This window comes from Lissotriton helveticus, chromosome 8 (assembly GCF_964261635.1).
Source record: "Lissotriton helveticus chromosome 8, aLisHel1.1, whole genome shotgun sequence".
NCBI lineage: Eukaryota > Metazoa > Chordata > Amphibia > Caudata > Salamandridae > Lissotriton > Lissotriton helveticus.
This window is the reverse complement of record NC_136069.1, coordinates 324551011-324576435: the sequence shown is the minus strand read 5'-3', so window position 1 is coordinate 324576435 and position 25425 is coordinate 324551011. Positions and strand designations below refer to the sequence as shown.

The following is a 25425-nucleotide window of genomic DNA, read 5'->3' as shown; positions in this document are numbered from 1 at the left end:
TTTTAAAAGAGGTTTGAGGTAAATACCTGAATAATTATCAGGGAAGTCTTTCTTCTGACCACCCTCCTCAAATATTCTTTGGACTTTATTTTGATGTGTACTTCACATTGATAAATGTTTAATAATAGGAGATTCTACGGCCTTAGAGCTTCTAAATAAAATATTCAGCTGTCCCAATCAATACACTATTCCAATAATGTCTGATAACTTTTTTCGGACTGTAGCGGGTGCAGCATTAGGACACTGCTCCTAACAATAAACCTCTTAGTAGCCCCCAGGTGCCCAGAAGTGCCTCATTCCCTTACTTCCTCATCCGTCCATCTCCCACCCTGTACAATCAGCACTCTTCAATAGTAGATTGGAACATTCCTATGGAACTATTTACATATAAAACCATAATATGCTGCATTTGCATATATGCTGCTGTACCATATTCCTCGTAGTGCAATGTTTCATAGTCACATTGCAAACTGCTTCATTTGCTTCTCTGGAAGTTGACGTTCTACACAAACTGGAGGTTTTAAAATCATTTGGGGACCTCTCTGTAACCATAGACAGCACTACATCAGAGAAGTGCACATAAACACCAGAGGAGAAACAGTTTCAAAGACATACACAGCAATATGTCATAATTAAACTAAAGGGAAGAGAAACAGGAATCATTTATTTTTCGCATAAGCATCCAAAGGAAAGTTGACTCGCAATGATTTATAGAAAGAACAGAGGCCTGGCGGTCCGTGTTATTGATCACCTGTTGCAGAAAAACTCTGGTCTGTGATTTCTGTCTTTTTGTCCTTGGCTATTTTTTGAAGGTTACTTTTGCCTTCTGTGGACTTTAGATTTTTTAGCACACAGCATTAAGACAACACTTACATTTCAATTAGTAGGAGACCACCAATTGATAACAACTGCAATTTAACCGTTGCTCTCTTCCTAAAGATATCATGGATTTTAAGAGCCACTTGGCGAAAATAGGTCAACACTTTGGTGTTGTTAATTCTTTTCAAACAGCACTGTCCTTCAGGATCAAGAGAAGACATCACATTGCCACAAAGTGCGCACACACAGTACATGGCATCTTATACGCCAAAATCTGGTGAAATGAAAAAATATATAAAGGCGCCATTGTAAATGGCACGAGTCAAAAGTAGTGTAAAGGCCTTTCACTGGTACAATTGAGGCAGATGTGGATACATTTAAAAGGATCAGAGCATTGACAAAGGATAGTCAACCAGTGCATTTTCAGTCCACAGAATGAACTAAAAGAAGTGGGTACCAAAGAGTAATAAGGATGAGGTTAGCGATTACTTTGAGCATCAGGGAGTACATTAGGAATTGTTGTGTGCTCAAGAAAACACATTGATTAGTCGTCTTCAAACTAACTGGAAAGCTGGGGGTGGAAAAGCTGATGACAAATAGCTAGGTTCCTCAAACATTTTTGCTCACTCAGTTAAGGCGTTACTTGAATGCATTTAAAATCAATGTATCAGGATTGCGAACTTTTCTCACCGCAAATCTTGCACGCTAGTGAGTAATATCAGCGTCTATGCCTGATTTTATGGTAGCCATCGCAGGATTAGTAGTGGGAACATAAGTGACCGTGCATAAACCCTGCAACAGCCTGGAAGACTCAAACGTTTGTAGGCATTCAAAGATTTTCCATTTCTATTCCCTCTCTGAAACTCATGCATGTTTATCCATACACAAGAGAGGCAAAGGTGACTTTTGAGGATAGAAAAGCGTACACAATCCTTCCCAGACCCGCCCAAAAGGGGCACCCGAATAGAGAATGCACTATGATGCAAGAGCAACAGTGATTGTCAGTATGCAAATGAAAATATTTAGCAAGAAATATTTCATGGAGGGAGAGTGAATGGGTTTCTACAAGGGAAGAAAAGAAAATACTACTGCACAGTTCCACAATATTTGGTCCTGCAATTGTCAGTATCCTGACAATCCACTGAAGTGAGTATAGGGCATCAGCGCTAGGCTTGGAAATGTACAATTTGCTGTGGTTTACATGCACACTCCTGGGCAGATTTGTGAATCCGCAAGGGGTTGGCAATCTAAGCAAGTCACAGAATGGGGGGTCATTGTGAATCTGCCCCACAGTCAATGAAGTGGTAAAGCAAACATGCAATACACATTTCATAGAGCGTGCACCGATGCGTCAGAGTATTTTTCCTAGATCCGAGATGCTGGAGCATGGGCAGCATGAAATAACATTCTGCCAAGAACTTTAGCAGGTACCCGAAAGGGAACTATCAGGCTTTCACCAGAAACTCTACTTTAAAGGAGTGTTTGTTCGGAATTGTACACGCGGCATTTTTCACATTCTTCCATTTCATCTTTAAGAAGTTTAACATTTGCAGGTGTTCACACAGGAAGTAAAATCAACACCTGACTGTTGCCGTTTTAAGCAGTCATGTGGGAGGTCATCACTTCTGGGAAACATTCCAAGTGCACATCAAACCCATCGCCCTGTGCTCCTCTGGGAGTCTAAACTCTACACTGAAATGCATGGGCCAGACAACGTGTTGGGCAGGGTCTCTGTAACCTTAACATGAGGGTCGCACCTTTCCAATGCGATCTTATTCACAGCAGCACGAACCATGGCTGAAAATTACACCGGGCCGGAGGGGGAACCAGAAGCAACACTGGCAAAGATGCTCAACCTCAGCGGCGTTGCGTGGGTTGGACTATTAGCACTTCCCGAGTCCCTTCCACCAGTCTAGTATGGAGACCCTCAACCCCAAGCACATCTATTAGATTTTATGGAAATGTTTATATTTTTGCGCCCCTTACAAATTTGCGCCCGGGGCAACTGCCCCTGTGGCCCCACCCACACTACTGCTCAAACCAGGCTCACTCCCATTGTGTCATCATGCTATGCCACTGTCTCTCTCTCTGGCTGCTTTCCCCTACCTTCCCACCCCCCTCTCCTGAACCCTCCCCGTGCCTGCTGCAGTTAGCCTCAGGGACCTGGGGGAAGTGACAGAGGCACCAGCAGGCCATGGGCTCTTAAAACTGGCCTCTAAAGGCTCCAGCCCACCGGGGAAATGCCCGGCGGATTAAAAGGATTGCCCCGTCCTGATAGCAAAACGCACGAGTCATTATTTCAGAGCTACAATAAATAACATTTGGAAACAGCTTCGGGAGTTGTACCATTTTAAGATTTGGTCGAAAAATACACTTTAAACAGAGTACGTAAAACAATATGATAATTCGTCAAAAGCAGTAAAGGAAGAGTAAGGACACATATCTTTTTAACTCAGAACTGTGACGAAAAATGTTCATGTTTGGAAGCAGGGACAGAGGCGAGTTTGAGTCGGTTCTTACGGCTGTTCACACTATTTTCGTTAGGAACTTTAAAGGATTGAGTGCACAGTGTTAATGTCTTTCCATCCTGGTAACAGTGCCTCGAGCATCTGTTGCAAGAGTAAATAAAGAAACAGCAGCTCTCGCAAGGAGAGAGTGGGAAGGGTTTCTGCTTAACAATTGTTGGAATTGTTTTCAATCTCGGCCTTCCTCCTCTGCCCTCGGAGCGGCCGCCGGGCCTGTCCCACTTCGGCCTATGCTGGATTTGTATCTGTAAAAGCTGCAACTTGTAAGCAGACGGCCGGGGATGAGATGAATTACTCTATCAATTCACAGCAGGGCAATGTGATCTCACTTCTGGTCAGTTATAGGCGTATTGGTTGTTGTATAATAAACATAGCGCTGCATTCCCGCAGTATCGTTTCTACGCACTCTGAGCACATATACATAGTTTTCTAGCGCTCAATCTGACAATTAAAGTAAGGAAAGCTGCGTTGACAATGTGAGGATTTGAACTTGTGATCTGCAGATCACAGCAGATGTCAGCAATGAGCTTTTTAACTTACAAAGCCATCTTTGCAGACTAGCGGAATATCACAAGTATTCCTACTGGGTTCTTGTGATTCTAAGGACATATTCCAATCCAACTAACACATTATAAACCAGACTGACAGACATTGTTAGGAACCCTGCCATGTGTTTGTTAAGCAGAGCCACGTGTAGACAATTGGTTGAATTACTAAGGCAGTGTGACGTGCAGGTGCAAGCTGTCACCTTTCACCTGTCCTAGCTTGCGGCGTTGAAGTGCTGACGGCTGCTGCTTCACCTTGTCACGTAGGGGTGACTTGAAAGGAACGACAGGTTAAGGGGCAAGGGTCACGTATCATATTTCAGCTTTCACTCTGACACCGTGCATTGTGACATTTATCTGACAATGATCTGGCTATCCACTGTAACAGGCTGCAAATGAGATGAAATGTATACCCACAATGCTGTGCTCGTGTGGAAGCCAATCAGCCGGAAATTGTAAGTGGGTTAGGACACAAGAAATCAAAATAAAAGTATGGATAAAGATCAAATGTGAGATTATCTATATTTTAGTCATAATGTCCTAACAGCAGTTCCTAAGAACCGTCTTTGCATTGAGTAACCCCTTCCACGCTCATGATGAGCTGGGCTCGTCATGCAGTAGCCTCTTGCTACACTGATGACGAGCCCAGCTCGTCATGAACAATGATGTTCTGGCTTTTCCAGCACAGGGGAAAAATCCCCATAGCATTCAAGTGGTTTTGAGCAACCCTCTTCCAAGCACTTGTTAGGATGCCTTTAAGTATCTTATAAAACAAGACACTTGAGAAACACACGTAAACCCCTCGACCCCGAAAATGCCCCTTGTGTGCATTGGTTAGCTTAATTCAACCATGGCAGGAAGTAAATGTAAATGTAAATGTATGTGTCTTGTAAAGCGCACTGCTGCCCTGAGGCGTCCTGGCGCTGTAGACCACTGGGGAACCCGTCCTGGCTATCCCTGTGAGATGGTCCCTACTGGGTATCTCCAAGGTGAAACCAGGCATCCCCAGCGAATGTGGGGGGCCGTTGTAGAGATGAGGCAAGCTAATGCCCAGAGTTGCCGAGTGTGATCCCTGGTTAGAGTAGGCACCGAGGCGAGAATTGTCGAGTCCGCTGACCCTGGTCCACGACCCTGCCGCGTCGGGAATTGAACCCTGGTCCCGGGCCGTTCTCTGCTTCCGGGTCTGCCGCCTCTAACCAGTGAGCCACACCACTTCACCAAAGTGGCCAATTGACAGCCCTGTTAAATTTACAGAACATTCAACAAACATTATTGGTTCATGAAAAATCCAATTTTAGAAGAAAAGGAGCATGTAAAAGTCCATCCTTGATTTGTCTTGCCAACATTCAAAGAATAATACTATTCATTCCTTAATTATGATGATAATTAAGGAATGAACAGTATTATTCTTTAAATTTTGGCAAGACAAATCAAGAATGGACTTTTACAAGCTCCTTTTTTTCTAGAATTGGATTTTACATGAGCGTGGCCCTGGGGCAGTGTGACCACTTAAAGTTGAGTGTGAGAGTATGCTAATTGAATTGTCCTGATATTACACCAGTGCGCCCTTGTTCTTAGCCCACACTGTCAGTTGCAGAATTTTGGGTAATTGGTTCATGACTGCAGATAGTTGTAGAATTTTGGATAATTGGTTCATGACTGTAGATAGCATTTGTTGGAAGAGAAATGGTTCAGTTAAGCAACGTGTCTGATATTAAGGATGATGGGGCTAGTTCTGGCTGTAGGAGAAGGAAGATGGAAGCCATCTTAACCTAAAGTTGATGCTGAATCTTGGCGGGTGAGAACTTGTTTCTTGGGTGATGGCGAGTGCGAAGTTGTTACTTACATACCTGCCAACTTACAAATTAATGTCACCATCGGGGGCGGGACCTCATATGGAGAGCTACCTAAACCCCCATACTCCTCCCAAAAAAACCTAACAACTGGTTATTGAGGCTATCGCCGATGTTCTGGGGTGTTTTCACACCTATTAATGAACATCCGATGGATACTGCCTCCGAAAATGAGCTGGCAATCTACCGTTTACAGTGGTTTTCATTTTGTTTTTCCTGTCATTATGTGATTTCGGCTCCTCATCGCGTGACCATGTGATGGGACACGTAATCGTGACACCCAGTGGCACCTGTGTGTCACCGTGTGAGTTGGCTGATCTGTAGCTGGTGGGTTGATAATGTGGGAAGCTTTTTTGTGGTTGTAAGCAAGAATGTCCAGGATAAGAGATTAGCTCTCTTTCCGAGATAAAAGTCAACAGCTGAAAGTTGATAAATGGTAAATAATAAATAAATGATAGATAACAGCTGCACACTAGAAGACAGAGACTCTGGGAGAGAAAGGCAATGGAGTACACAATGGAGCACACATAAATTCCAAGATACAAACTGTACAGAAGACATAAAAAGTAGCTAAATAGACCCTGGAACACACAGGCACTGAAATACAAACACACTCACTGTCCTATCAAAATAAATTGTATTCTGCTACAATGTCAACACCCCAGCAGAAACACACCATTGAGAAAGCCTACACCGCAACTAGGCCATAGCAAACAGAATTATGCTGTAAAAATACAAAGTAACACAAAATAACCACATTCTCTCAATTTTTTTGACTATTTCCAAACATTATCCCGTCTAAATGTGAAAATGTCAGGGCGCCTTCAAAGCATGAATCTGTTTGCACACGTATTATCTGGTTCAGTCTGTTTCCACTTACGAATGATGCCAGGTATAGGACAAAATCAATTAAAAGAACTGTAAAATAGTCCTTATTTCCTAGTGTTTCAGGCCAATGTTAACTGAGCCACGTTCCACTGGCAGCTGGTGCAGTAGAGTCTGTGACGAAGGAGGAGGCGTGGGCTGGTGAGACTGCCAACTCAATCCAAACTCTTTCCACCACATGTCAGTCACCCACAATATCCATGAAAGGACCGGAAGACATAACTCACTTAGAACCAGAAGGGCTATGCAGAACTGATTTCTAGAATATGATACAGGCAAATCCATACACTGAAAATTGACAGTCAATTTGGACAAGCTCAATGAATGCATAAAGCTCTGAAAGAAAGCAAGCAGCTGCTGGAAGAGTCCCCTCCCCCCCCCACGCCATCACCCCATCCCACCCACCCCACCCCGTTCGTGGCCGTCGGATTTCCCCAGTGACACCAGGCACTATTTCTCCTCTTGGCTACAGGTCTCCATTCCGCGAGTCCCTGGTGTTTGTTTTCAGTCTTTCAATCCCTGTTTACATCTCCTCCATTCCTCTACCTTAGCCCTTCTAGGTCTATTTTTGTAAATTTGTCGCTGCTATTTTCTGACAAGCACGGCCAGCCAGCATCTCTTGTTTCGATGGAATTAGAAATGGACTCCTGAGCTGCCCCGTCTAGCTGTCCCTTGCGGCGGTCCGCACTTTGAAACTATGTTTAGGGTTAGTATGCTTGTGGGTGTCAATTAAGGGAAACCGGGTGTAAAAGCTGCTACCCCTGTTTTGCTCTGTGCCATCGCCCTGTCTGGGGGAGTGTTAGACCTGTCTGCTTCTGGGAAGACTCTAACCACCATGATTTATTTTTTTTTTGTCCCCCTTAGCCTCCCAGGGTTTCTATTTTTATTTTTACATGTGTCCATCAGGAGTTTTCAATGCTGTCAGGGGGCTAGGTGCTCCTTGGCGATGACGCCATTTTTCCCTTATAACCTGTGAGGCCTAGTCAGGCCCCTTGAAAATCTAGGGACATCCAGAAACCTAAAATGGTGTCCACCAACTGCCATAACGGACACTACTGGAAAACAGGCCATAGGCTAACATAGGGAATTTTCTAGAAGCAACCAGTGACTTCTGCAGGTCCCAGGCCACCCTATAAAAGGCCAGTGACCAGCAGCCATTTTGTGCATTTCTTGGAATGACCAGTGTGGAGAGAGGCGACTGGAGGAGGAGGATTGTGCACTAGTTGTGACAAGATCGACCTGCGGGGCCGGCTGTCGCTGTACTGGGAAGTGCCCCCACCTTGGCTGACCAAACCCCACTGTTTCAGCAATCATCTTCAAGTTATCAGAGACTCTGCGACGAGTCCGTTAAGGACTGACATCCCTGAAGTGTGGCTACCAGGGACCTGTTCCACCCATCCTGAAGGTCGTGGGTATAGAGTTCAATTGAGACCCAGCCCAAGCTAACTGACCCTAAATTCAGGGGGTAACAGACAAAGATACGCGTGACTGCAGCGCTCCAGTTCAACACCCTCCCCTGTGGGTGAAAGCGGCAGAACCAGCTGACGTCCCTACCTGGAAGCGACGCTGCCGCCGAGAGCATTTCCTGACGTGAGGGCATCGGAAGAGGGAGAGCCCAGCTGTCTTGCCTCGTCATTTGAAGAGCTCCGTTGAGGCGCCGGAAGAGGCGGGAAGCGAAGCAGAGCCCAGCTGATCGCCTGCGAGGTGGTGAGGAACGCCGTCGCATCGGACGAGGTGCGCAGAGCCGGAACCGGCAAGAAGGACCCAGCGCGTCGGAAGAGGCGGGCGCTAGGCGGAGTCAGGAGAGGTCGGTCGCGTCATCGGAGGTGCGTCAAGGCAAAGCTCCAGCCAGCGGTAACACCGAAGAGGCAGAAGCGCCGCATCGGTCACCTCTGTGAAGCGCCTCGGTCTGAGGTAGGCTTCTCGGACACGCCTCGACATCTGCGGGAAGACTTCCCTGGCACCGCGTGACCCGGGCAACACCAGCTGCATTGACCAGAACCTAAAAGTAAGCCGGGTAGAGAGGGAGCGGGAGGCGGAAGCATCGGGTGTCTAAAGACATCAAAGCGGGGGATTTCAAAACAAGGCAATTGACTTGAAAGCCGCCAGAACTACATACGAGGAACTGAGTTACAGAACTGCCCAGACCACTTAAAATCTATCTCCTAACTAGATAAGAGGGGGAGAGCGGTGTGCAGGGAAAATTACAAGGCTCACTAGTAAAAACCCTTATAGCCTGTTATTAATTGAAGAAGTAGAACCTCCACCAGTAAGGTGCAGCCGGTGAATTGACCAGGGGGGAACCTTGTTGATTCTGCTTTGTCTTCTTTTAGCCACATGGTTGGGGGTTTATGCTGAGAAGATCCACCCCTGTGGTAGAGGTCTGTTGAGTTGAGAAGAAGGCTTAGAGCTGAGGGGTAATGTACCTGCTTAAGAGTGGTTAAATAACATATTGAAACTGTACAGTGCAATCTCCTATCTGTAACCTCATAGTGGAATAGTGTTTTGTACCATAGATAGCCACTTATCACAAATGTAATGTACCTTTGAATCTCATATATTGACCTGGAAAAGTATTGAATGTGATTTGAAATCTATGAGAACTGTATAAATTAATTATACACTGCTTTTATTCTAAACAAGAACAAGAAAGTATATTATTTTTATAAAAGGTAACGGTATTTTTCCAAACAGAGGTGTTGTGTCTTTATTTTAGTGGTTCATCACTGTGTTACTGTGAGTAAGACTTGTAAGTACTTAGCCAACGCCTTGAGTTAGCTGTAGACCACTACTGTGCCAGGCTACCATATGTAGGCTTGGGTAATCTAGGTCCAACATAATTGGTGTTTCAGCGGTGGGATCACGGATTTGTACTTACACTCACTTATTAGTAACGCAGTGCCAACCACGAGACCTCACCTGGAGTTTTCTCCCTGCGGCCCTCCTAATTTATCTTTTTGATTTTTCTAAATTTACTTCTGGTGGTGGGTGGAGGTTAACCTCAAGTCACTTCGTGGTTTTCCCCTGTGAGTAATTTTATACCATGGCAAAGCTAGGGGTGAATCTTAAAGAGTTGGAAGCCAATACTGTGGCCCAACTCAGGGATTGGTGTCAGCAGAACGGGGTATTTTTCAATAAAGGTGCCAAGAAAGGAGAGTTGCTGACAAGCATAAGGGCATGGTTAGAAGCTCGCCTAAGGGAGGAACCAGAAATGGAAGTGGGTGATGGGGACACTGTTACTGAGGCTGCATTGCTGAACCAAATGGGGAGAGGGAATCTTCTGACAGGTCCCAGGCTACCTTCCAGGGCAAGCAGCAGTGTTTCAGACAGGGGCTTAACCGAAGCCGAGCTGGAAGATAGGAGGGAGGAGAGGAGGTTGAAAATAGAACTAGCCAGGATGGACATGGAAAGGGAGGATAGGAGGTTGGCACATGAGCGAACCATCAAAGAGATGGATTTACAAGCCCTAAACCGAGGATCCCCCAAATCAGAGAATGGTGGCAGCGATACCCAGACCAACATCAAAGAACCTAGACCGTACCTACCAAAAGATATTATGGCTTGTTATGTACCCAGTGACGACATTGCTAAGTGGCTAGCCGCCTACGAGGTCTCGCTAAGGGCCCATGGGGTTCTGGAAGTCCACTGGGGAGGTGGGTTATACAAATACATGCCCCCCACTGGCAGGGATACTTTGTTGGCTCTTGACCAGAGTGAACAGACCTACTATCCGGCTATGAAATCAGCGCTGCTCAAGAAGTTTGGGTTGACCCCTGAGAAATATAGGCAAAAGTTCCGGGGTAGCTACAAGCTGGGCACGCAAAACTGGGTAGATTTCTTGGACTACGCCAGGAAGGCCCTGGAGGGTTGGGTAAGAGGCAGCGAAGTAGGAGACTATGAGGGACTATATGACCTCATACTCAAGGAACACCTACTCGAGAAGTGTCTTCCCGAACTAAGACAGCATCTGGTGGACAGCAAGCTGACCAGCCCCAGGAAGCTTGCTGAGGAGGCGGACATCTGGGTTAGTACCCGGGTGTCAACTAAGGGGACTGGAGGGAATTCCCAGAAGCAAGGACAGGGCGCCCCCCAGAAGAAAGAGGGAGGGGAAACTAAGAGGGAGTTCTCAAAAGGGCCACAAAATACTTCGCAAGGAAGGGGCAGAGGATTCATCCCCAAGAGTAACCCCCCTCGCAACCCTACCCCTGGCCAAAGCCAGCAGCCAAGGGTTGTTCATTGCTTTGAGTGTGGTGGTGTGGGACACTATAAAGGAGATGTGAGATGCCCAAAAAGACCACCCCCTCCCACTGGAGGAAAAGCCCCGGGAATCACTAGTGTAGTGCTCGGGGAGGAGATGCCTTTGGTTAATGGAGGGGAGCGGGCGGGTGTCACTTTAGTGTCCCTGGGAGATAAGGAGATGGTTCCCAAGACCCAGCTGCCCTCTAATACCATTAAGTATGAGCAGTGGGTCACCATCGATGGCCGTAGAGGGGAGGCTCTGAGAGACACAGGAGCCAGCATGACTATGGTAAGGAGTCAGCTGGTGTCTCCGGAGCAGGTCATCCCAGATGTACTCCATCCCGCCGTAATGGCTGACGGCAGATTGGGCCACTATCCTGTGGCTGAGGTTCCCTTTGAGTGGGGAGGGGTTGCAGGTCCACTTCGAGTTGCCGTAAGCCCTGCCGTGCCTGTTGACTGCCTGTTAGGGAATGATATGGAGCACAATGCTTGGAGGAGGGTGGAATACCAGACTCACTCTGAGATGCTGGGACCCCCTGACTGGACTTGTGTCAGCACAAGGTCCGCGACTGCCCGAAGGGGGAGTTCATTGACGCTGGAGCCTGGAACAATGGCCCAGCCGGCTGCCAGAGAGGAGAAGGACAGGAGGCCGGAGGACCCTGCCTCGACATCTCCACCTCGTGAGACAACTGGACCACCTGCGGAGGTGGATCTGGAGTCCACAGGGGAGAATGTTGCTTCCCTGGAAAACCTACCCATCCCTACTGAATGGCATGTGGAGGGAGGTCCTTCCAGGGAAGAGTTCTGCAAAGCTCAGAAAGAGTGTCCTACTCTCGAGGGGCTGCGGCAACAGGCCAAAGCCCAGGCAGCAGGAAACATTGCAGGGAGCTACCAGATTTACTGGGAGGATGGACTCCTCTACAGTGAGCCCAAGGCACCTGGACATGGATCATCCAGGGCCTTGGTGGTCCCTCAATGCTTTAGAGCCTTTCTACTGGAACTGGCTCATGAGATACCATTGGCAGGACACCTAGGACAGGACAAGACCTTTGCCCGGCTTGTCCCCCATTTCTACTGGCCTCGAATGAAAGTGGCGTCGGATACATATTGTCGGACGTGTGTGTCTTGCCAAGCCAGTGGGAAAACTGGGGTGAAGCTAAAAGCTCCCCTGGAACCACTACCCGTCGTTAGCACCCCCTTTGAGAGGGTGGGCATCGACATTGTAGGGCCATTGGATCCACCAACTTCAGCTGGACATCGGTTCATACTGGTTTTGGTGGATCATGCCACCCGGTACCCAGAGGCAATACCTCTGAGGACCATCACTGCACCTGCAGTGGCAAGGGCCCTGATGGGGATTTTCACCAGAGTGGGTTTCCCCAAGGAGGTCATTTCCGACAGGGGGACTAACTTCCTTTCAGCATACATGCGGGCCATGTGGAAGGAGTGCGGCGTTACCTATCGGTTTACTACTCCCTATCACCCACAAACCAATGGTCTTGTGGAAAGGTTTAACAAAACCTTGAAAGGTATGATACGGAGTCTTCCTGAGAGCCTACGGAAGAAATGGGACATCCTCCTACCTTGTCTCTTGTTTTCCTACAGGGAAGTGCCACAGAAGGGAGTGGGCTTCAGCCCCTTCGAACTTTTGTATGGGCACCCTGTAAGGGGACCTCTCAGCCTGGTGAAAGACGGATGGGAACAGACTCCCAGGAAGCTTCCCCAGGATGTGGTGAGCTACATGCTGGCCTTCCGGAGCCAAATGGCTAAGTTGTGGAAGCAGGCTTCAGACAACTTGGAGGCCAGCCAAGCCGTTATGAAAGAGTGGTATGACCACAACGCTCACCCAGTGGAACTGGAGCCTGGACAGAAAGTGTGGGTAATGGAACCTGGAGAGCTAAATGCCCTCCAGGACCGTTGGACAGGCCCCTTTGAGGTTTTGGAGAAAAAGGGGAAGTCTACCTATTTGGTGGATCTTAAGACCCCGAGGCAGCCCCTCAGGGTGCTGCATGCCAATCGTCTCAAGCCACATCATGAGAGGCCCGAGGTTGTCCTAATGCTGGTGACCGATGGAGCCGAGGAAGAAGAAAGTGAACCTCTCCCTGATCTTCTCTCGTACAAAGAAAAAGATGGATCAGTGGAGGGAGTGATTCTCTCGCCAACCCTGACTTCTGAACAGCAAAATGATTGCCGCCAGATCCTGGAGCAATTTTCTCCCCTGTTCTCCCTTGTCCCAGGTAGGACCCACCTGTGTACCCATGACGTGGACACAGGAGACAGCCCACCTGTGAAATCTAAAATCTACCGGCTGTCGGACAAGGTGAAGGCCAACATCAAAAGTGAAGTCGCCAAGATGCTGGAACTAGGGGTGATTGAACCTTCTGGTAGCCCTTGGTCTAGCCCGGTGGTTTTGGTACCAAAAGCTGCCCCACCAGGCACCACACCTGAATTGAGATTCTGTGTGGACTACCGAGGCTTGAACTCAGTGACTAAAACAGATGCACATCCTATCCCACGGGCGGATGAGCTTATTGACCGGCTGGGAGCTGCCCAATACTTAAGTACCTTTGACCTAACTTCAGGGTACTGGCAGATTTCCCTTACCGAGGAGGCGAAGGAAAGGTCAGCCTTCTCTACACCTGAGGGACACTACCAATTTCGGGTGATGCCCTTTGGGCTCAAGAATGCCCCTGCCACTTTTCAGCGGTTGGTGAACAGGGTCCTTTCTGGAATGGAAGCTTTTTCTGCTGCCTACCTGGACGACATTGCTGTCTTTAGTAGCAGCTGGGAGGACCATTTGCAGCATCTGCAAGCTGTTCTGCATGCCCTGCAACAGGCTGGATTGACCATCAAGGCCAGCAAGTGTCAGATCGGACAGGGGTCGGTGGTGTACTTAGGTCACTTGGTGGGCAGAGGGACGGTGCAGCCCCTCCAGGCAAAGATTGAGGCTATCATCGCCTGGGAGCCCCCCAAGACTCAAACAGAGGTCCGAGCCTTCCTGGGCCTCACTGGATACTACCGTCGCTTCGTGAAGGGGTATGGCACTATCGTGGCCCCCCTCACGGAGCTTACTTCCAAGAAGCAACCCCGACGGGTAGTCTGGACGGAGGCTTGCCAGCGAGCCTTCATGACCTTGAAACAAGCATTGTGTTCCGCTCCCATTCTCAAGGCCCCTGATTTTGCTAGAGAATTCATTGTCCAAACGGATGCGTCAGAACATGGCATTGGGGCAGTGTTATCGCAGCTAAATGATGAGGGCCTGGATCAACCCGTGATCTTCCTGTCCAGGAGACTACTCCCCAGGGAAAGGAGATGGAGTACAATTGAGCGAGAAGCCTTTGCGGTGGTTTGGGCTCTGAAGAAGCTGCGACCATACCTGTTTGGTTCGCACTTCCTAGTTCAGACTGACCATCGCCCCCTTCGTTGGCTGATGCAAATGAAGGGGGAGAATCCCAAGTTGCTAAGGTGGTCCATCTCCCTACAGGGAATGGACTTTAGGGTGGAACACCGACCTGGGGCGGACCATGCCAACGCAGACGGTCTATCCAGGTATTTCCGCCTTAGTGATGAGGACTCCCAAGGGGTTGGGTAGTTCTCCCCACTTTCAGCTGGGGGGGACGTGTGTTAGACCTGTCTGCTTCTGGGAAGACTCTAACCACCATGATTTATTTTTTTTTTGTCCCCCTTAGCCTCCCAGGGTTTCTATTTTTATTTTTACATGTGTCCATCAGGAGTTTTCAATGCTGTCAGGGGGCTAGGTGCTCCTTGGCGATGACGCCATTTTTCCCTTATAACCTGTGAGGCCTAGTCAGGCCCCTTGAAAATCTAGGGACATCCAGAAACCTAAAATGGTGTCCACCAACTGCCATAACGGACACTACTGGAAAACAGGCCATAGGCTAACATAGGGAATTTTCTAGAAGCAACCAGTGACTTCTGCAGGTCCCAGGCCACCCTATAAAAGGCCAGTGACCAGCAGCCATTTTGTGCATTTCTTGGAATGACCAGTGTGGAGAGAGGCGACTGGAGGAGGAGGATTGTGCACTAGTTGTGACAAGATCGACCTGCGGGGCCGGCTGTCGCTGTACTGGGAAGTGCCCCCACCTTGGCTGACCAAACCCCACTGTTTCAGCAATCATCTTCAAGTTATCAGAGACTCTGCGACGAGTCCGTTAAGGACTGACATCCCTGAAGTGTGGCTACCAGGGACCTGTTCCACCCATCCTGAAGGTCGTGGGTATAGAGTTCAATTGAGACCCAGCCCAAGCTAACTGACCCTAAATTCAGGGGGTAACAGACAAAGATACGCGTGACTGCAGCGCTCCAGTTCAACACCCTCCCCTGTGGGTGAAAGCGGCAGAACCAGCTGACGTCCCTACCTGGAAGCGACGCTGCCGCCGAGAGCATTTCCTGACGTGAGGGCATCGGAAGAGGGAGAGCCCAGCTGTCTTGCCTCGTCATTTGAAGAGCTCCGTTGAGGCGCCGGAAGAGGCGGGAAGCGAAGCAGAGCCCAGCTGATCGCCTGCGAGGTGGTGAGGAACGCCGTCGCATCGGACGAGGTGCGCAGAGCCGGAACCGGCAAGAAGGACCCAGCGCGTCGGAAGAGGCGGGCGCTAGGCGGAGTCAGGAGAGGTCGGTCGCGTCATCGGAGGTGCGTCAAGGCAAAGCTCCAGCCAGCGGTAACACCGAAGAGGCAGAAGCGCCGCATCGGTCACCTCTGTGAAGCGCCTCGGTCTGAGGTAGGCTTCTCGGACACGCCTCGACATCTGCGGGAAGACTTCCCTGGCACCGCGTGACCCGGGCAACACCAGCTGCATTGACCAGAACCTAAAAGTAAGCCGGGTAGAGAGGGAGCGGGAGGCGGAAGCATCGGGTGTCTAAAGACATCAAAGCGGGGGATTTCAAAACAAGGCAATTGACTTGAAAGCCGCCAGAACTACATACGAGGAACTGAGTTACAGAACTGCCCAGACCACTTAAAATCTATCTCCTAACTAGATAAGAGGGGGAGAGCGGTGTGCAGGGAAAATTACAAGGCTCACTAGTAAAAACCCTTATAGCCTGTTATTAATTGAAGAAGTAGAACCTCCACCAGTAAGGTGCAGCCGGTGAATTGACCAGGGGGGAACCTTGTTGATTCTGCTTTGTCTTCTTTTAGCCACATGGTTGGGGGTTTATGCTGAGAAGATCCACCCCTGTGGTAGAGGTCTGTTGAGTTGAGAAGAAGGCTTAGAGCTGAGGGGTAATGTACCTGCTTAAGAGTGGTTAAATAACATATTGAAACTGTAGAGTGCAATCTCCTATCTGTAACCTCATAGTGGAATAGTGTTTTGTACCATAGATAGCCACTTATCACAAATGTAATGTACCTTTGAATCTCATATATTGACCTGGAAAAGTATTGAATGTGATTTGAAATCTATGAGAACTGTATAAATTAATTATACACTGCTTTTATTCTAAACAAGAACAAGAAAGTATATTATTTTTATAAAAGGTAACGGTATTTTTCCAAACAGAGGTGTTGTGTCTTTATTTTAGTGGTTCATCACTGTGTTACTGTGAGTAAGACTTGTAAGTACTTAGCCAACGCCTTGAGTTAGCTGTAGACCACTACTGTGCCAGGCTACCATATGTAGGCTTGGGTAATCTAGGTCCAACAGGGAGGCATTGGCATCCGCACGTGGCCTAAAAATTATCAAATTAAATAGTACCATTAAAAAAAGGTAGCAAGGTACGAGCGATGTTCACTTTCTTTATTTCCACTCCTCACGGATGTATGACATTACTACGCATGCTTTTACAACGCGAGTTTTACAACGCATACCATTACAACGCATAGTGCTTTGGGGCGCTGGATAGTGAATAGTTTAATTTACTATTCCAACTCCAGTCCCGGTGGATAGTAGGGAAGGTGTTGGATAGTAAATTAAATCTATTCCCTATCCTAGAGCGCCCCCCAGCGCAATGCGTTGGAATGGTTTGCGTTGTAAATACCGCGTTGTAAAGGCACTACGTTGTAAAAGTTGCGTTGTAAAGGTTGTTCACCCTCCTCACCCTTGGTCTAGACCAGGGTTCTCCAAAGTCAATCCAGGAAAGCCAGATCTATGCCAGGTTTTTAAGATAACTACATTTTATCTAAATGGGGATATGCTAAAAATCTGGCATGGATCTGGCCTTTCGAGACCGACTTTGGGGAACCTTGCGCTACACCCTTAGCAGCACCTCACTGGAGCCTGATGGGGCGGGGTGTCATTTTCACTTTCCCCGGCATTTTGGTAAATCAATGTTCATTACCATGCCAGGGAAGCCAAGACTATTACACTACCCGGACATGCAGTCCAAGACAAAAGGCATGAGAGAAGTGCGTATCGATGTGTAAACAGTGAGAATCTTAGATGCTCTTGATCGCATACCATAGGAGATGCAGAGACACCAGTGGACCCCTTACTGAACTAGAGACACGCAACATCCTTCCCACTACGTGGTTTTACACTATGTTATTTGGTACAGAAAAAATCAATAATACACATTTTGTCCATATATATAGATGTTTTTAAAAAAAATGAAATGGACACTGCAAATCTACCTGGAATTTATAATAATGGCTATGTACCAAATCATATTTTGCAAATCAAGCAAGATCTCGATTTAAATGATTAGAGACTGGATTGTAAATGGTATGTAAGGCATGTGTGCATAGCAAAGTGGAAAGGTGTAAATACAGGGTTCAATGCAGGCTGCAGTATGTTCTATTGAAGTGGTTCGACTCACTAAATCACAGAATAAAGTCATTACTCATTTACTGTCAACCCATCCATTAAAGCAATGATTCGTGTGCTTGTGGTGCAAAATGGGCTGTGTTATTGATGGTCACCTTCTAAACAGACATATTACAGATTTAAACGGCTTGTTAAGAGTAAACATCAAAAGAGCAAGATATGGAGGTGTACTATTGCTTTCTACCTAGAAGGGAGCTCAACCCGGCCATACTCTTGAATGCAACTCACCAGAAATAAGATTCTGGAATCCTACCATAAAGTATTAGAACAGTGCCCTGTTGTAGGGTAAAGAGATGCCCAGGAAAATGCTTATGCCATACCACGCTACTGCCAAACCTGATGTTTCTAAGTTTACACTGGTGAAGCAGAATCTTCTAACCCTGCTTTTCTTAAGTTGATTTGCTCTAGACATCCTTTAAACTTGTGAGACACTTTATTGTCTTACTTGCTATTTATACAGTCCAGTGAAACTTGTTTTATCAAATTGTGTGATCATCATTCTTCTGCCACTGAAATTAGGCAAACAGTGTGCACATGCCTCAGGTAGGTTCCTCCCTTCAGAAAGAAATCAACTTGCACCAAGATTCTGGAGCCAATCATTCCCAGAGATCTTTCCACGTAAATGCAGAGCTAGACGGCTGTTTTTAAAGTGTGATTCTGTAGAGAGGACCACTCATAGGGAGAACTACAACTACCTGCGAAATAGCTAGGTCTAGATTTCCAATGTTAGTTCTCTGCAATAACTGCACAAAAGTTTAGGGTTATTCTTTGTGATTAAAGTAATTCCCTGCATATAATAAATAAACTGGTCAGATTTTCTTGACGATAAAGATATTTTTTAACATTCTACAAATTTAAATAGATACATCATTTTAAAACAACTAGTAGTAGTGTTTTCCAGAACAATTTACTAATATTCCCAAAGGTTTCATGAGGCATACAACAGCTGCCCTTCAGGAATAAACCTGTGCCTCTATGGTTGAAACTGACAAAGGGGCTCTGACCCAGCTCTAGGTGGTGGGCAGCATGGAAGACACGCGCCGATGTCCAGCACACATATGCACACTGGCAGGACCAAGGGACAGTGGGGATCCATGCAGTGATAACATGTCATTTCTACAGACACGCAACCCATACAAGTTCTTCATGAATTAATCTGTAAATCTGGACAAGGCCAAGCATTGGCAAGTTCTCCCTCTTCTTTTGAAGGAAGGTGCAGCCACAACAAGATGGATTTCATCTCAGTCCATCTTGAGTTTATCTGCCCAGCTGGCATATTTCACAATGCAGAGTTTTGCTGCACAATCATACCAGGACCGAGGTTCACTGATAACACAATCGTAGAGTAGGTCTTCTGGTAGGCTTTCTCATGCCAGACACACTTGAGGTAAACATTTGGTGAACCAATGAGGAGAATGTTTACTTCTGGGCAGAACTACTTGCCCACATAGCCTAGGTTATAATTTATGGGTAAAACTTGTCACAGAAGAGCCAAACCAAAATATATAAACAGTGCGTTAGAGTTTACTGATACAGCTTAACAATAGAAAGGAAATGAACTAGAATGTACTTTACCTTAGACAACTCCTGGCCTGGTCCACACTGTTTGCAGGGGATACACTTCCCTGAATGGTCCATAAACTCTTGTTCCCTGCAGTCTCCAGTCTCGCAATTTACTGTACATGACTAAAGGGGAAAAAAAACGAAAAAGGTAGTTAGACTTATAGGTCTGTGAAGAACCTTCCAACAGTATATTTTACCATTAAAAATGCTCTCCGTTACAGTAAGAGGTAGCTGGCCTACAAATGGCTCTACCCTGACAAAGTGAATGACCTCCTAGAAGTTATAGCTCCAAGTACTTCCCACCAAGCAACAGGCCTACCTGCCCGCCACTCGAAGCCAAGGTTGAGAATCAGGCCAGCAGACCTGGTCCGACTGACGAATACTGCCTCTGAGTAGAAAAAAGTTTAATGAGTTACTTTTATTATTGTCATAGAAATGGCACAAGAGTGCCTAACGGTGCATAAAGTCGGTAAAGTGCTCTATAGCAGCAGAAGTGTCTTACTGAGTAGGAAAATCTTTCACTGTAATACATAAATGCCTTTAATGGTTTAAGAAGAGTTATTTGTTTTAAGTGTTTCATATATTTCAAACCTTAGTTGATGTTATTTATGCTTCTGGCTAATAAATGCCAACAACAACAAGGTGATGATGGATGGAATGCTTGAATTAATTTCAACCACTAGGAATCGCTTGGACGGTTTCCAATCCATTGTTTTTGGCCCACCATGCCACATAAGTTTGGACCCAGCCATATGTAAACCAGTCTTGACCATGCTCCAATGGGAACAGTCCAGCCCGAACTGCCAGGCCAGGTCCTCCCTGCACCGGAATACAAGCAACCTAGCACCGGATTCTTCCTTATAAAGGCTCACCAACCAGAAGCAGCTTGATACCAATGGAACAGTGAGCAGGGTACACGTGTGGGAATACCCATCGCACTGAAGGCCTCAACTACAATAAGTGGATGGATGGAATGCTTGAATTCATCTCGCCCACTGACAATCGCCCGGGTGGACTGAGGTGCGGCCACGAACAATCGCCAGTGGAGGAGATTAGTTCATGTATTCCATCCATCACTTTGTTTTTGACGCCCCCTTTGGCTAACAAACACCAACAGTGCAATGACCAATGTAGAGAGACATAATATACAGCAGCCTTTATATAGGGATGGGTTCAACAATTTAGCTGCACCTTTCCTGACAGCCGTATGGTATGCCACATGAAGAGGAAACTCAAGACGTCGAGTTTGGTGAATTCACATAGCCTAATGTCATAAAGGGCACCTTCAGCCCGTCCTGGCCTTTAAGCCAAAGGTGCTTTCCCTTCACTGTGCCACTGGAGGTCGATTCTTCTACTGGGAAAGGTGAAAGGTCATGGCCTAGAATGTTGAGTACTAAGGCCACTAGGCAACTATGCAACCAGTCACCAACACATTGTTCCTCGAGTGAAGGGAAGCACTGTGGAAGGGACATGATATATCGGAAAATACCTAAAGCCGGAATATGTGATATTAGTTTAAAAAAGGCTACCAGCGTTCACCTTTGTTTCTAAGCCCTGAAAATGATCGAATCAAATATGTGAATTAGGACAATACAATACTTTAAAAAGGCATCCTAATGTTTGAGGGTATTTTATCAGCCTTTGTAAAAGTCCAACGCCAAATTAAATTCTGTGAAGCCAGTGGGAGTTTGATGACAACACCAGACTGCAGCTTAATGCATACACCAGGGAGAAGTGCTTGAAAGAAGAGGCGACTGATGGAAACCTCGTGGCCACGACCAGGACACTTAAATAATCTGGGCTGCTGCGGATGTGACATGTGGCACTCGCATTACACCGATGGGAGATCTCAGTTCTCTAACAAAATATTAATAGGAAAAAATACTGTAGCTTAAATCACGAGTACACAAATTATTATGAAGGAAAGTATATGGGGAAGCTAGGATATTTCGTGTATCAATATTTTCCCCATGATATTCTCATGTACAGCCAATCAGCACGTCAGTGGTGCACTTCTAGATATCATCCCGGACTCATCCTGCTGACTTTCAATAGGATAGCATGTTCTAAATCTGCGCTAATCAGGCCAGCTGAACTGAATTAAATGCAATCTATGTTACCAATATGGGTTTACATTAATCCACGCATTGTTTTTCTCCACTGAATTTATGTATAACTGTACTGTATGCAAAAAAGCGCTCAGAAGCTGCCAATCCAGGGCATTTTTGGCGCTTTGCAAGGTGTCCTGGCCGCCGAGGGTCGGTGCTGTGGGACCTGTAACGATGGAGACAGGCGCCCACTGCAAAGGCTCTCGGAGAATGTACCCGGATACGTAAGCTTGTGCGACTTAGAAATGTCAGCTGCCTTTATTATTTTTTGACCAGGGCGTGTGAGATAATTTCAACCCCAACTTGGGAGACACTTGGTTTGGAATGCAGCTCTGGTCAAGAGATCAAGTAACAGTGAAGAGGTCAGGGTAGTGAAAAATAAATACTACATAAAGGCGCGCATAGCTATGGGGCATAGCAAAGATTAGAAGCATTAGAAAGCCCGCCCCCTCGCCAGCTCTCTGCAGAAGAAACCTGATAGGAGGAAGCTAACTGACAGCCACAGGCTGTGATACCCATTTAGGTTCAGCAAAAATAACAGTATTAAAAGTTGGAAGAGAAAACAAATAACCCGATCGGCCATTTTGTTGAAAGTAATAGGGACATATTTAACTTCAAGGATCACAAACACCTCATTAGAACAAGCATTTACAATGCAATGGTCTCGGCATTGTTAAAGTTAGAGCTATTGGCATTGCTCATGACATTATTTGTATTTATGTTTTGTTTTTTAAAACATAAATAAATGGCATTGTCATTTACAACGCCAATAGCTTAATCGCTCGCAAATGCGAGACCTATTGCATTTGCACCCACACAGAGCCAAACACACAAAGCCACCCACACACACATACAGAGCCACCCACACAGAGCCACCCACACACACAGAGCCACCCACACATAGAACCACCTACAAAAAAAGCTACACACACAGAGGCACACACACACACAGCCACACACACACAGAGCCACACACACACACACAGAGCCACACACACAGAGCCACACACAGACAGAGCCACACACACAGAGCCACACACACAGACAGAGCCACACACACACAGACAGTGCTGTCCTTTCCCTTCCAAATGTTGCTGTTCTCCCCACAGAACAACCTTCCAATTAGCTCCTAAACACAAACAGTTTCTTCCAAACTCCCTCCACTTTGTTGACACTGCAGATGTTTCTCCGTTCCTTCCTGGCAGAAATAAGACTCCATCTCCATCGCTTCTCCGCGTGGCTCGCGTTTCTCTCATTATTTAGGGGTTCAAATAATACTTTTCCTCAAAAAGACTGTTGTTCATCTGCTCCCCCCACCCAGTTTCACACGTAGGTTCCCCCGCAATCATTGGCTCACCTGTAATTGCCGTGAACTGAAGCAAGAGAGCTGAAAAGTGGGAAGGTGCAGCACCCAGCGCGGATGAAGCTGCGGGTCCACCGCGGGCTGCCATTCTTTGTTCCGGAGCACAACAAACAGCGTCCACCAACTCTGACGTCACTGCGCCGACATCAAGCCATAGCATTTCGCGCGCTGCATTTCTCTGTCACCTCGACTGCAGGTCAAATTGTCTTGCACGTGCGCCTTACCTAAACAGGCACTTTGCGCATGTCATCCAGTGGCTTCGCCGAAAAACGCACTCCTTAATCGCACTGCACTTCAACGTTTGTTTACATAGAATTGAAACACCACCTGTAAGGTACTAAAGTGGGGCGTTTTATACCGAGCGTGGCCGCATATACCAAACCGCGTGCTTTACTTTTTAAAAAAAACATATATCTTGGAACCTCCCGTGCTCCAGTTGTGGCGCCTTCTGTTTTCATAATCAGCTTATAAATCTCCTTTATTCCGTTTTTTCAACCATAAGAGGGAGGGAGGGAGGGAGATGGGCTGCCACGGAGCGGGAGGGAGGGAGCGGGTCAAAGGGAAAGTGCTGCTCCTGCGGGGGTGCCCGGGAGCCGGCGACATTGTTTGGGAGGCGTTGGGAGCGTGCAAAGGAAACAAAAGAGGGTCCGGATGCAGCCGGAAAAGGAAGAACGGGGCCAAATGGCTTAACGTCGTAGCGGGTGAGTGACAGAATCAAGTGCCTCCCCCCGGCTGGACCCGAGCGATGTGTGCGGTCCCGGCGTTGATGCAGTTCAGGAGCATCAAGATGGTCGTCGGGAACCGATAGTCAGGAGAGAGACTCCAGCTCGCCGGATCATAGGAGCCCTCTACACACGCTGCCAGACAGAGTGCGAGTGCCAGCGTGTGCTAAGAGCCTTCGGAGCAGCGGGGAGGGCTGTGAGATACTGTCCCCGTCACAGCCGAGTGTGTGTGCCACCGTGAACTCTCCTTGCAGAGGGAGGGCGTCCCTGAACACCACCATGTTTCTCTGAGGTGATGCAGAAATACCTCGGAGAAACGCAGCGTCAGCATAAGGCATGACAGAGGAAGTTTGCCCGCCAGTAGCGCTCACCGGGTTTTGGTGATAGGAGGACAGGGAAACGACACAGCCAAGCCCTGTCCAATGCCTGTTGGATGGGGATGAATGCGGTGGTAGAAGGTTATGGGGACTGTGTCAGGGAGAGCAAAATCACTGTCAACAACTAGATGTACTATAGAACAGAGAACACAGAGAAGAGACATTAAAACACTTACAAGAAATACACCTTGGTGTCAAATGCCGCTGTGACGCTGCAGTACCACCGTCAGCAACAGGGTATCTTTGCTGACATTATAGTGAGAATAAAAAAGTATTTATAAATGTTGCCAATTGATGTTAAAATGTACAATGAGCACATATACACAGATGCACACTCATTGATTGTGGATCGTGACGTGAGACGTCAGCAACGAGGAGGAGCATGCCAAAAGGAGGGGGTCACGAGGAGGACGCTGCTGGACCATCAAGGCCATGGATGCTGTTGCCTGGGAGGGGGGTAGGGGGTTGAGAGTGACTTTGAAACTTGCTCCAAAGTTTGCTAAACAAACACAGCCTCAAGTCCATTCAACATACAACTGAAAACACATCTGTAGTCTCAAAATTTCCCAAAACATTCAAGGGAATAAGCTCTCTTGACTGCGTGTTTTTCTGGGATAAAATCTTGAGCACTTGAAAAGTTTTGAAATTCTTCCAACAGAGTTACCATCTTCCACTTGGCACAGTGCTGAAACTATGCTCGACTAAGCGTGAATGTCATAAATTATTGGGTGGTTCAAAAGACATTGAAAATCTACACCTAATCTACGCCTTTGTGTGGTACTATATCTGGTAATATTTGGCAGCACGCAGCAACCCCAGAAGATAGCCTAATCCCTGCTGATGAGGGGTAAATACCCCAAAACACGTGTACAGGGATGGTGAAGATTTGAAGATACGCTAGATTTTAAAAGAAGATGCATCGCAGAAAATGAAACTACAATTACCATGGTCCTTAGGGGCGATCCCGCTGGTGTTTTAGCAGTGTGCGACCCCATATGGTGAATGTTTATGCTCCTTGGAGTTTGGAGCTGACGAGCTCGGGACCCCGCACCTGCACGCCTTTGTGTGGTACTATACCTGGTAATATTTGGCGGCCCGCAGCAACCCCAGAAGATAGCCTAATCCTTGCTGATGAGGGGTAAATACCCCGAAACACGTGTACAGGGATGGCGCAGATTTGAAGATACGCTAGATTTCGAAAGAAGATGCATCGCAGAAAATGGAACTACAATTACCATGGTCCTTAGGGGCGATCCCGCTGGTGTTTTAGCAGTGTGCTTATGGTGTACATTGGGGACCAGTCTCTTTGCAAAAACTTAACGTTTTTTAAATCAATCAGCTGCCCTTCCCTCATGATTCAAAATTGTAAATATTTGTTAGCCAACTAGGAGACCATTATCAAAGACATCCATTCCTACAATGAAAAGTAAGCGGAACATTCGCAGGCTTCAGAAACAAAAGCCAAAAACACAAAATCTGCAAAACAGAGCTGCGGTCAAAGCTGTGGGCCATAATAAAACTGGTTCGGTCCACAAAACGCAAACAGAAGTACAAAGACTGGCTACACATATATCCACTAATGGGCAAACGTAGTCAGGATGACTTAAGGAGATACATTAAAAATTAAAATGTGTCAGGAAAGGA

The 25425-nt window shown here is 47.0% G+C and overlaps 1 protein-coding gene across 1 annotated transcript in view; it reads right to left on the bottom strand.

Annotated features, from left to right (window-relative positions):
• TNFRSF19 (TNF receptor superfamily member 19) overlaps positions 1-25425 on the bottom strand; it is a 212225-nt gene that overhangs the window by 141667 nt on the left and 45133 nt on the right. Inside the window, exon 3 of the mRNA XM_078657098.1 lies at positions 19224-19334. Within this exon, the coding sequence (XP_078513224.1) occupies positions 19224-19334 (111 nt within the window). The remainder of the gene's footprint in view (positions 1-19223; positions 19335-25425) is intronic.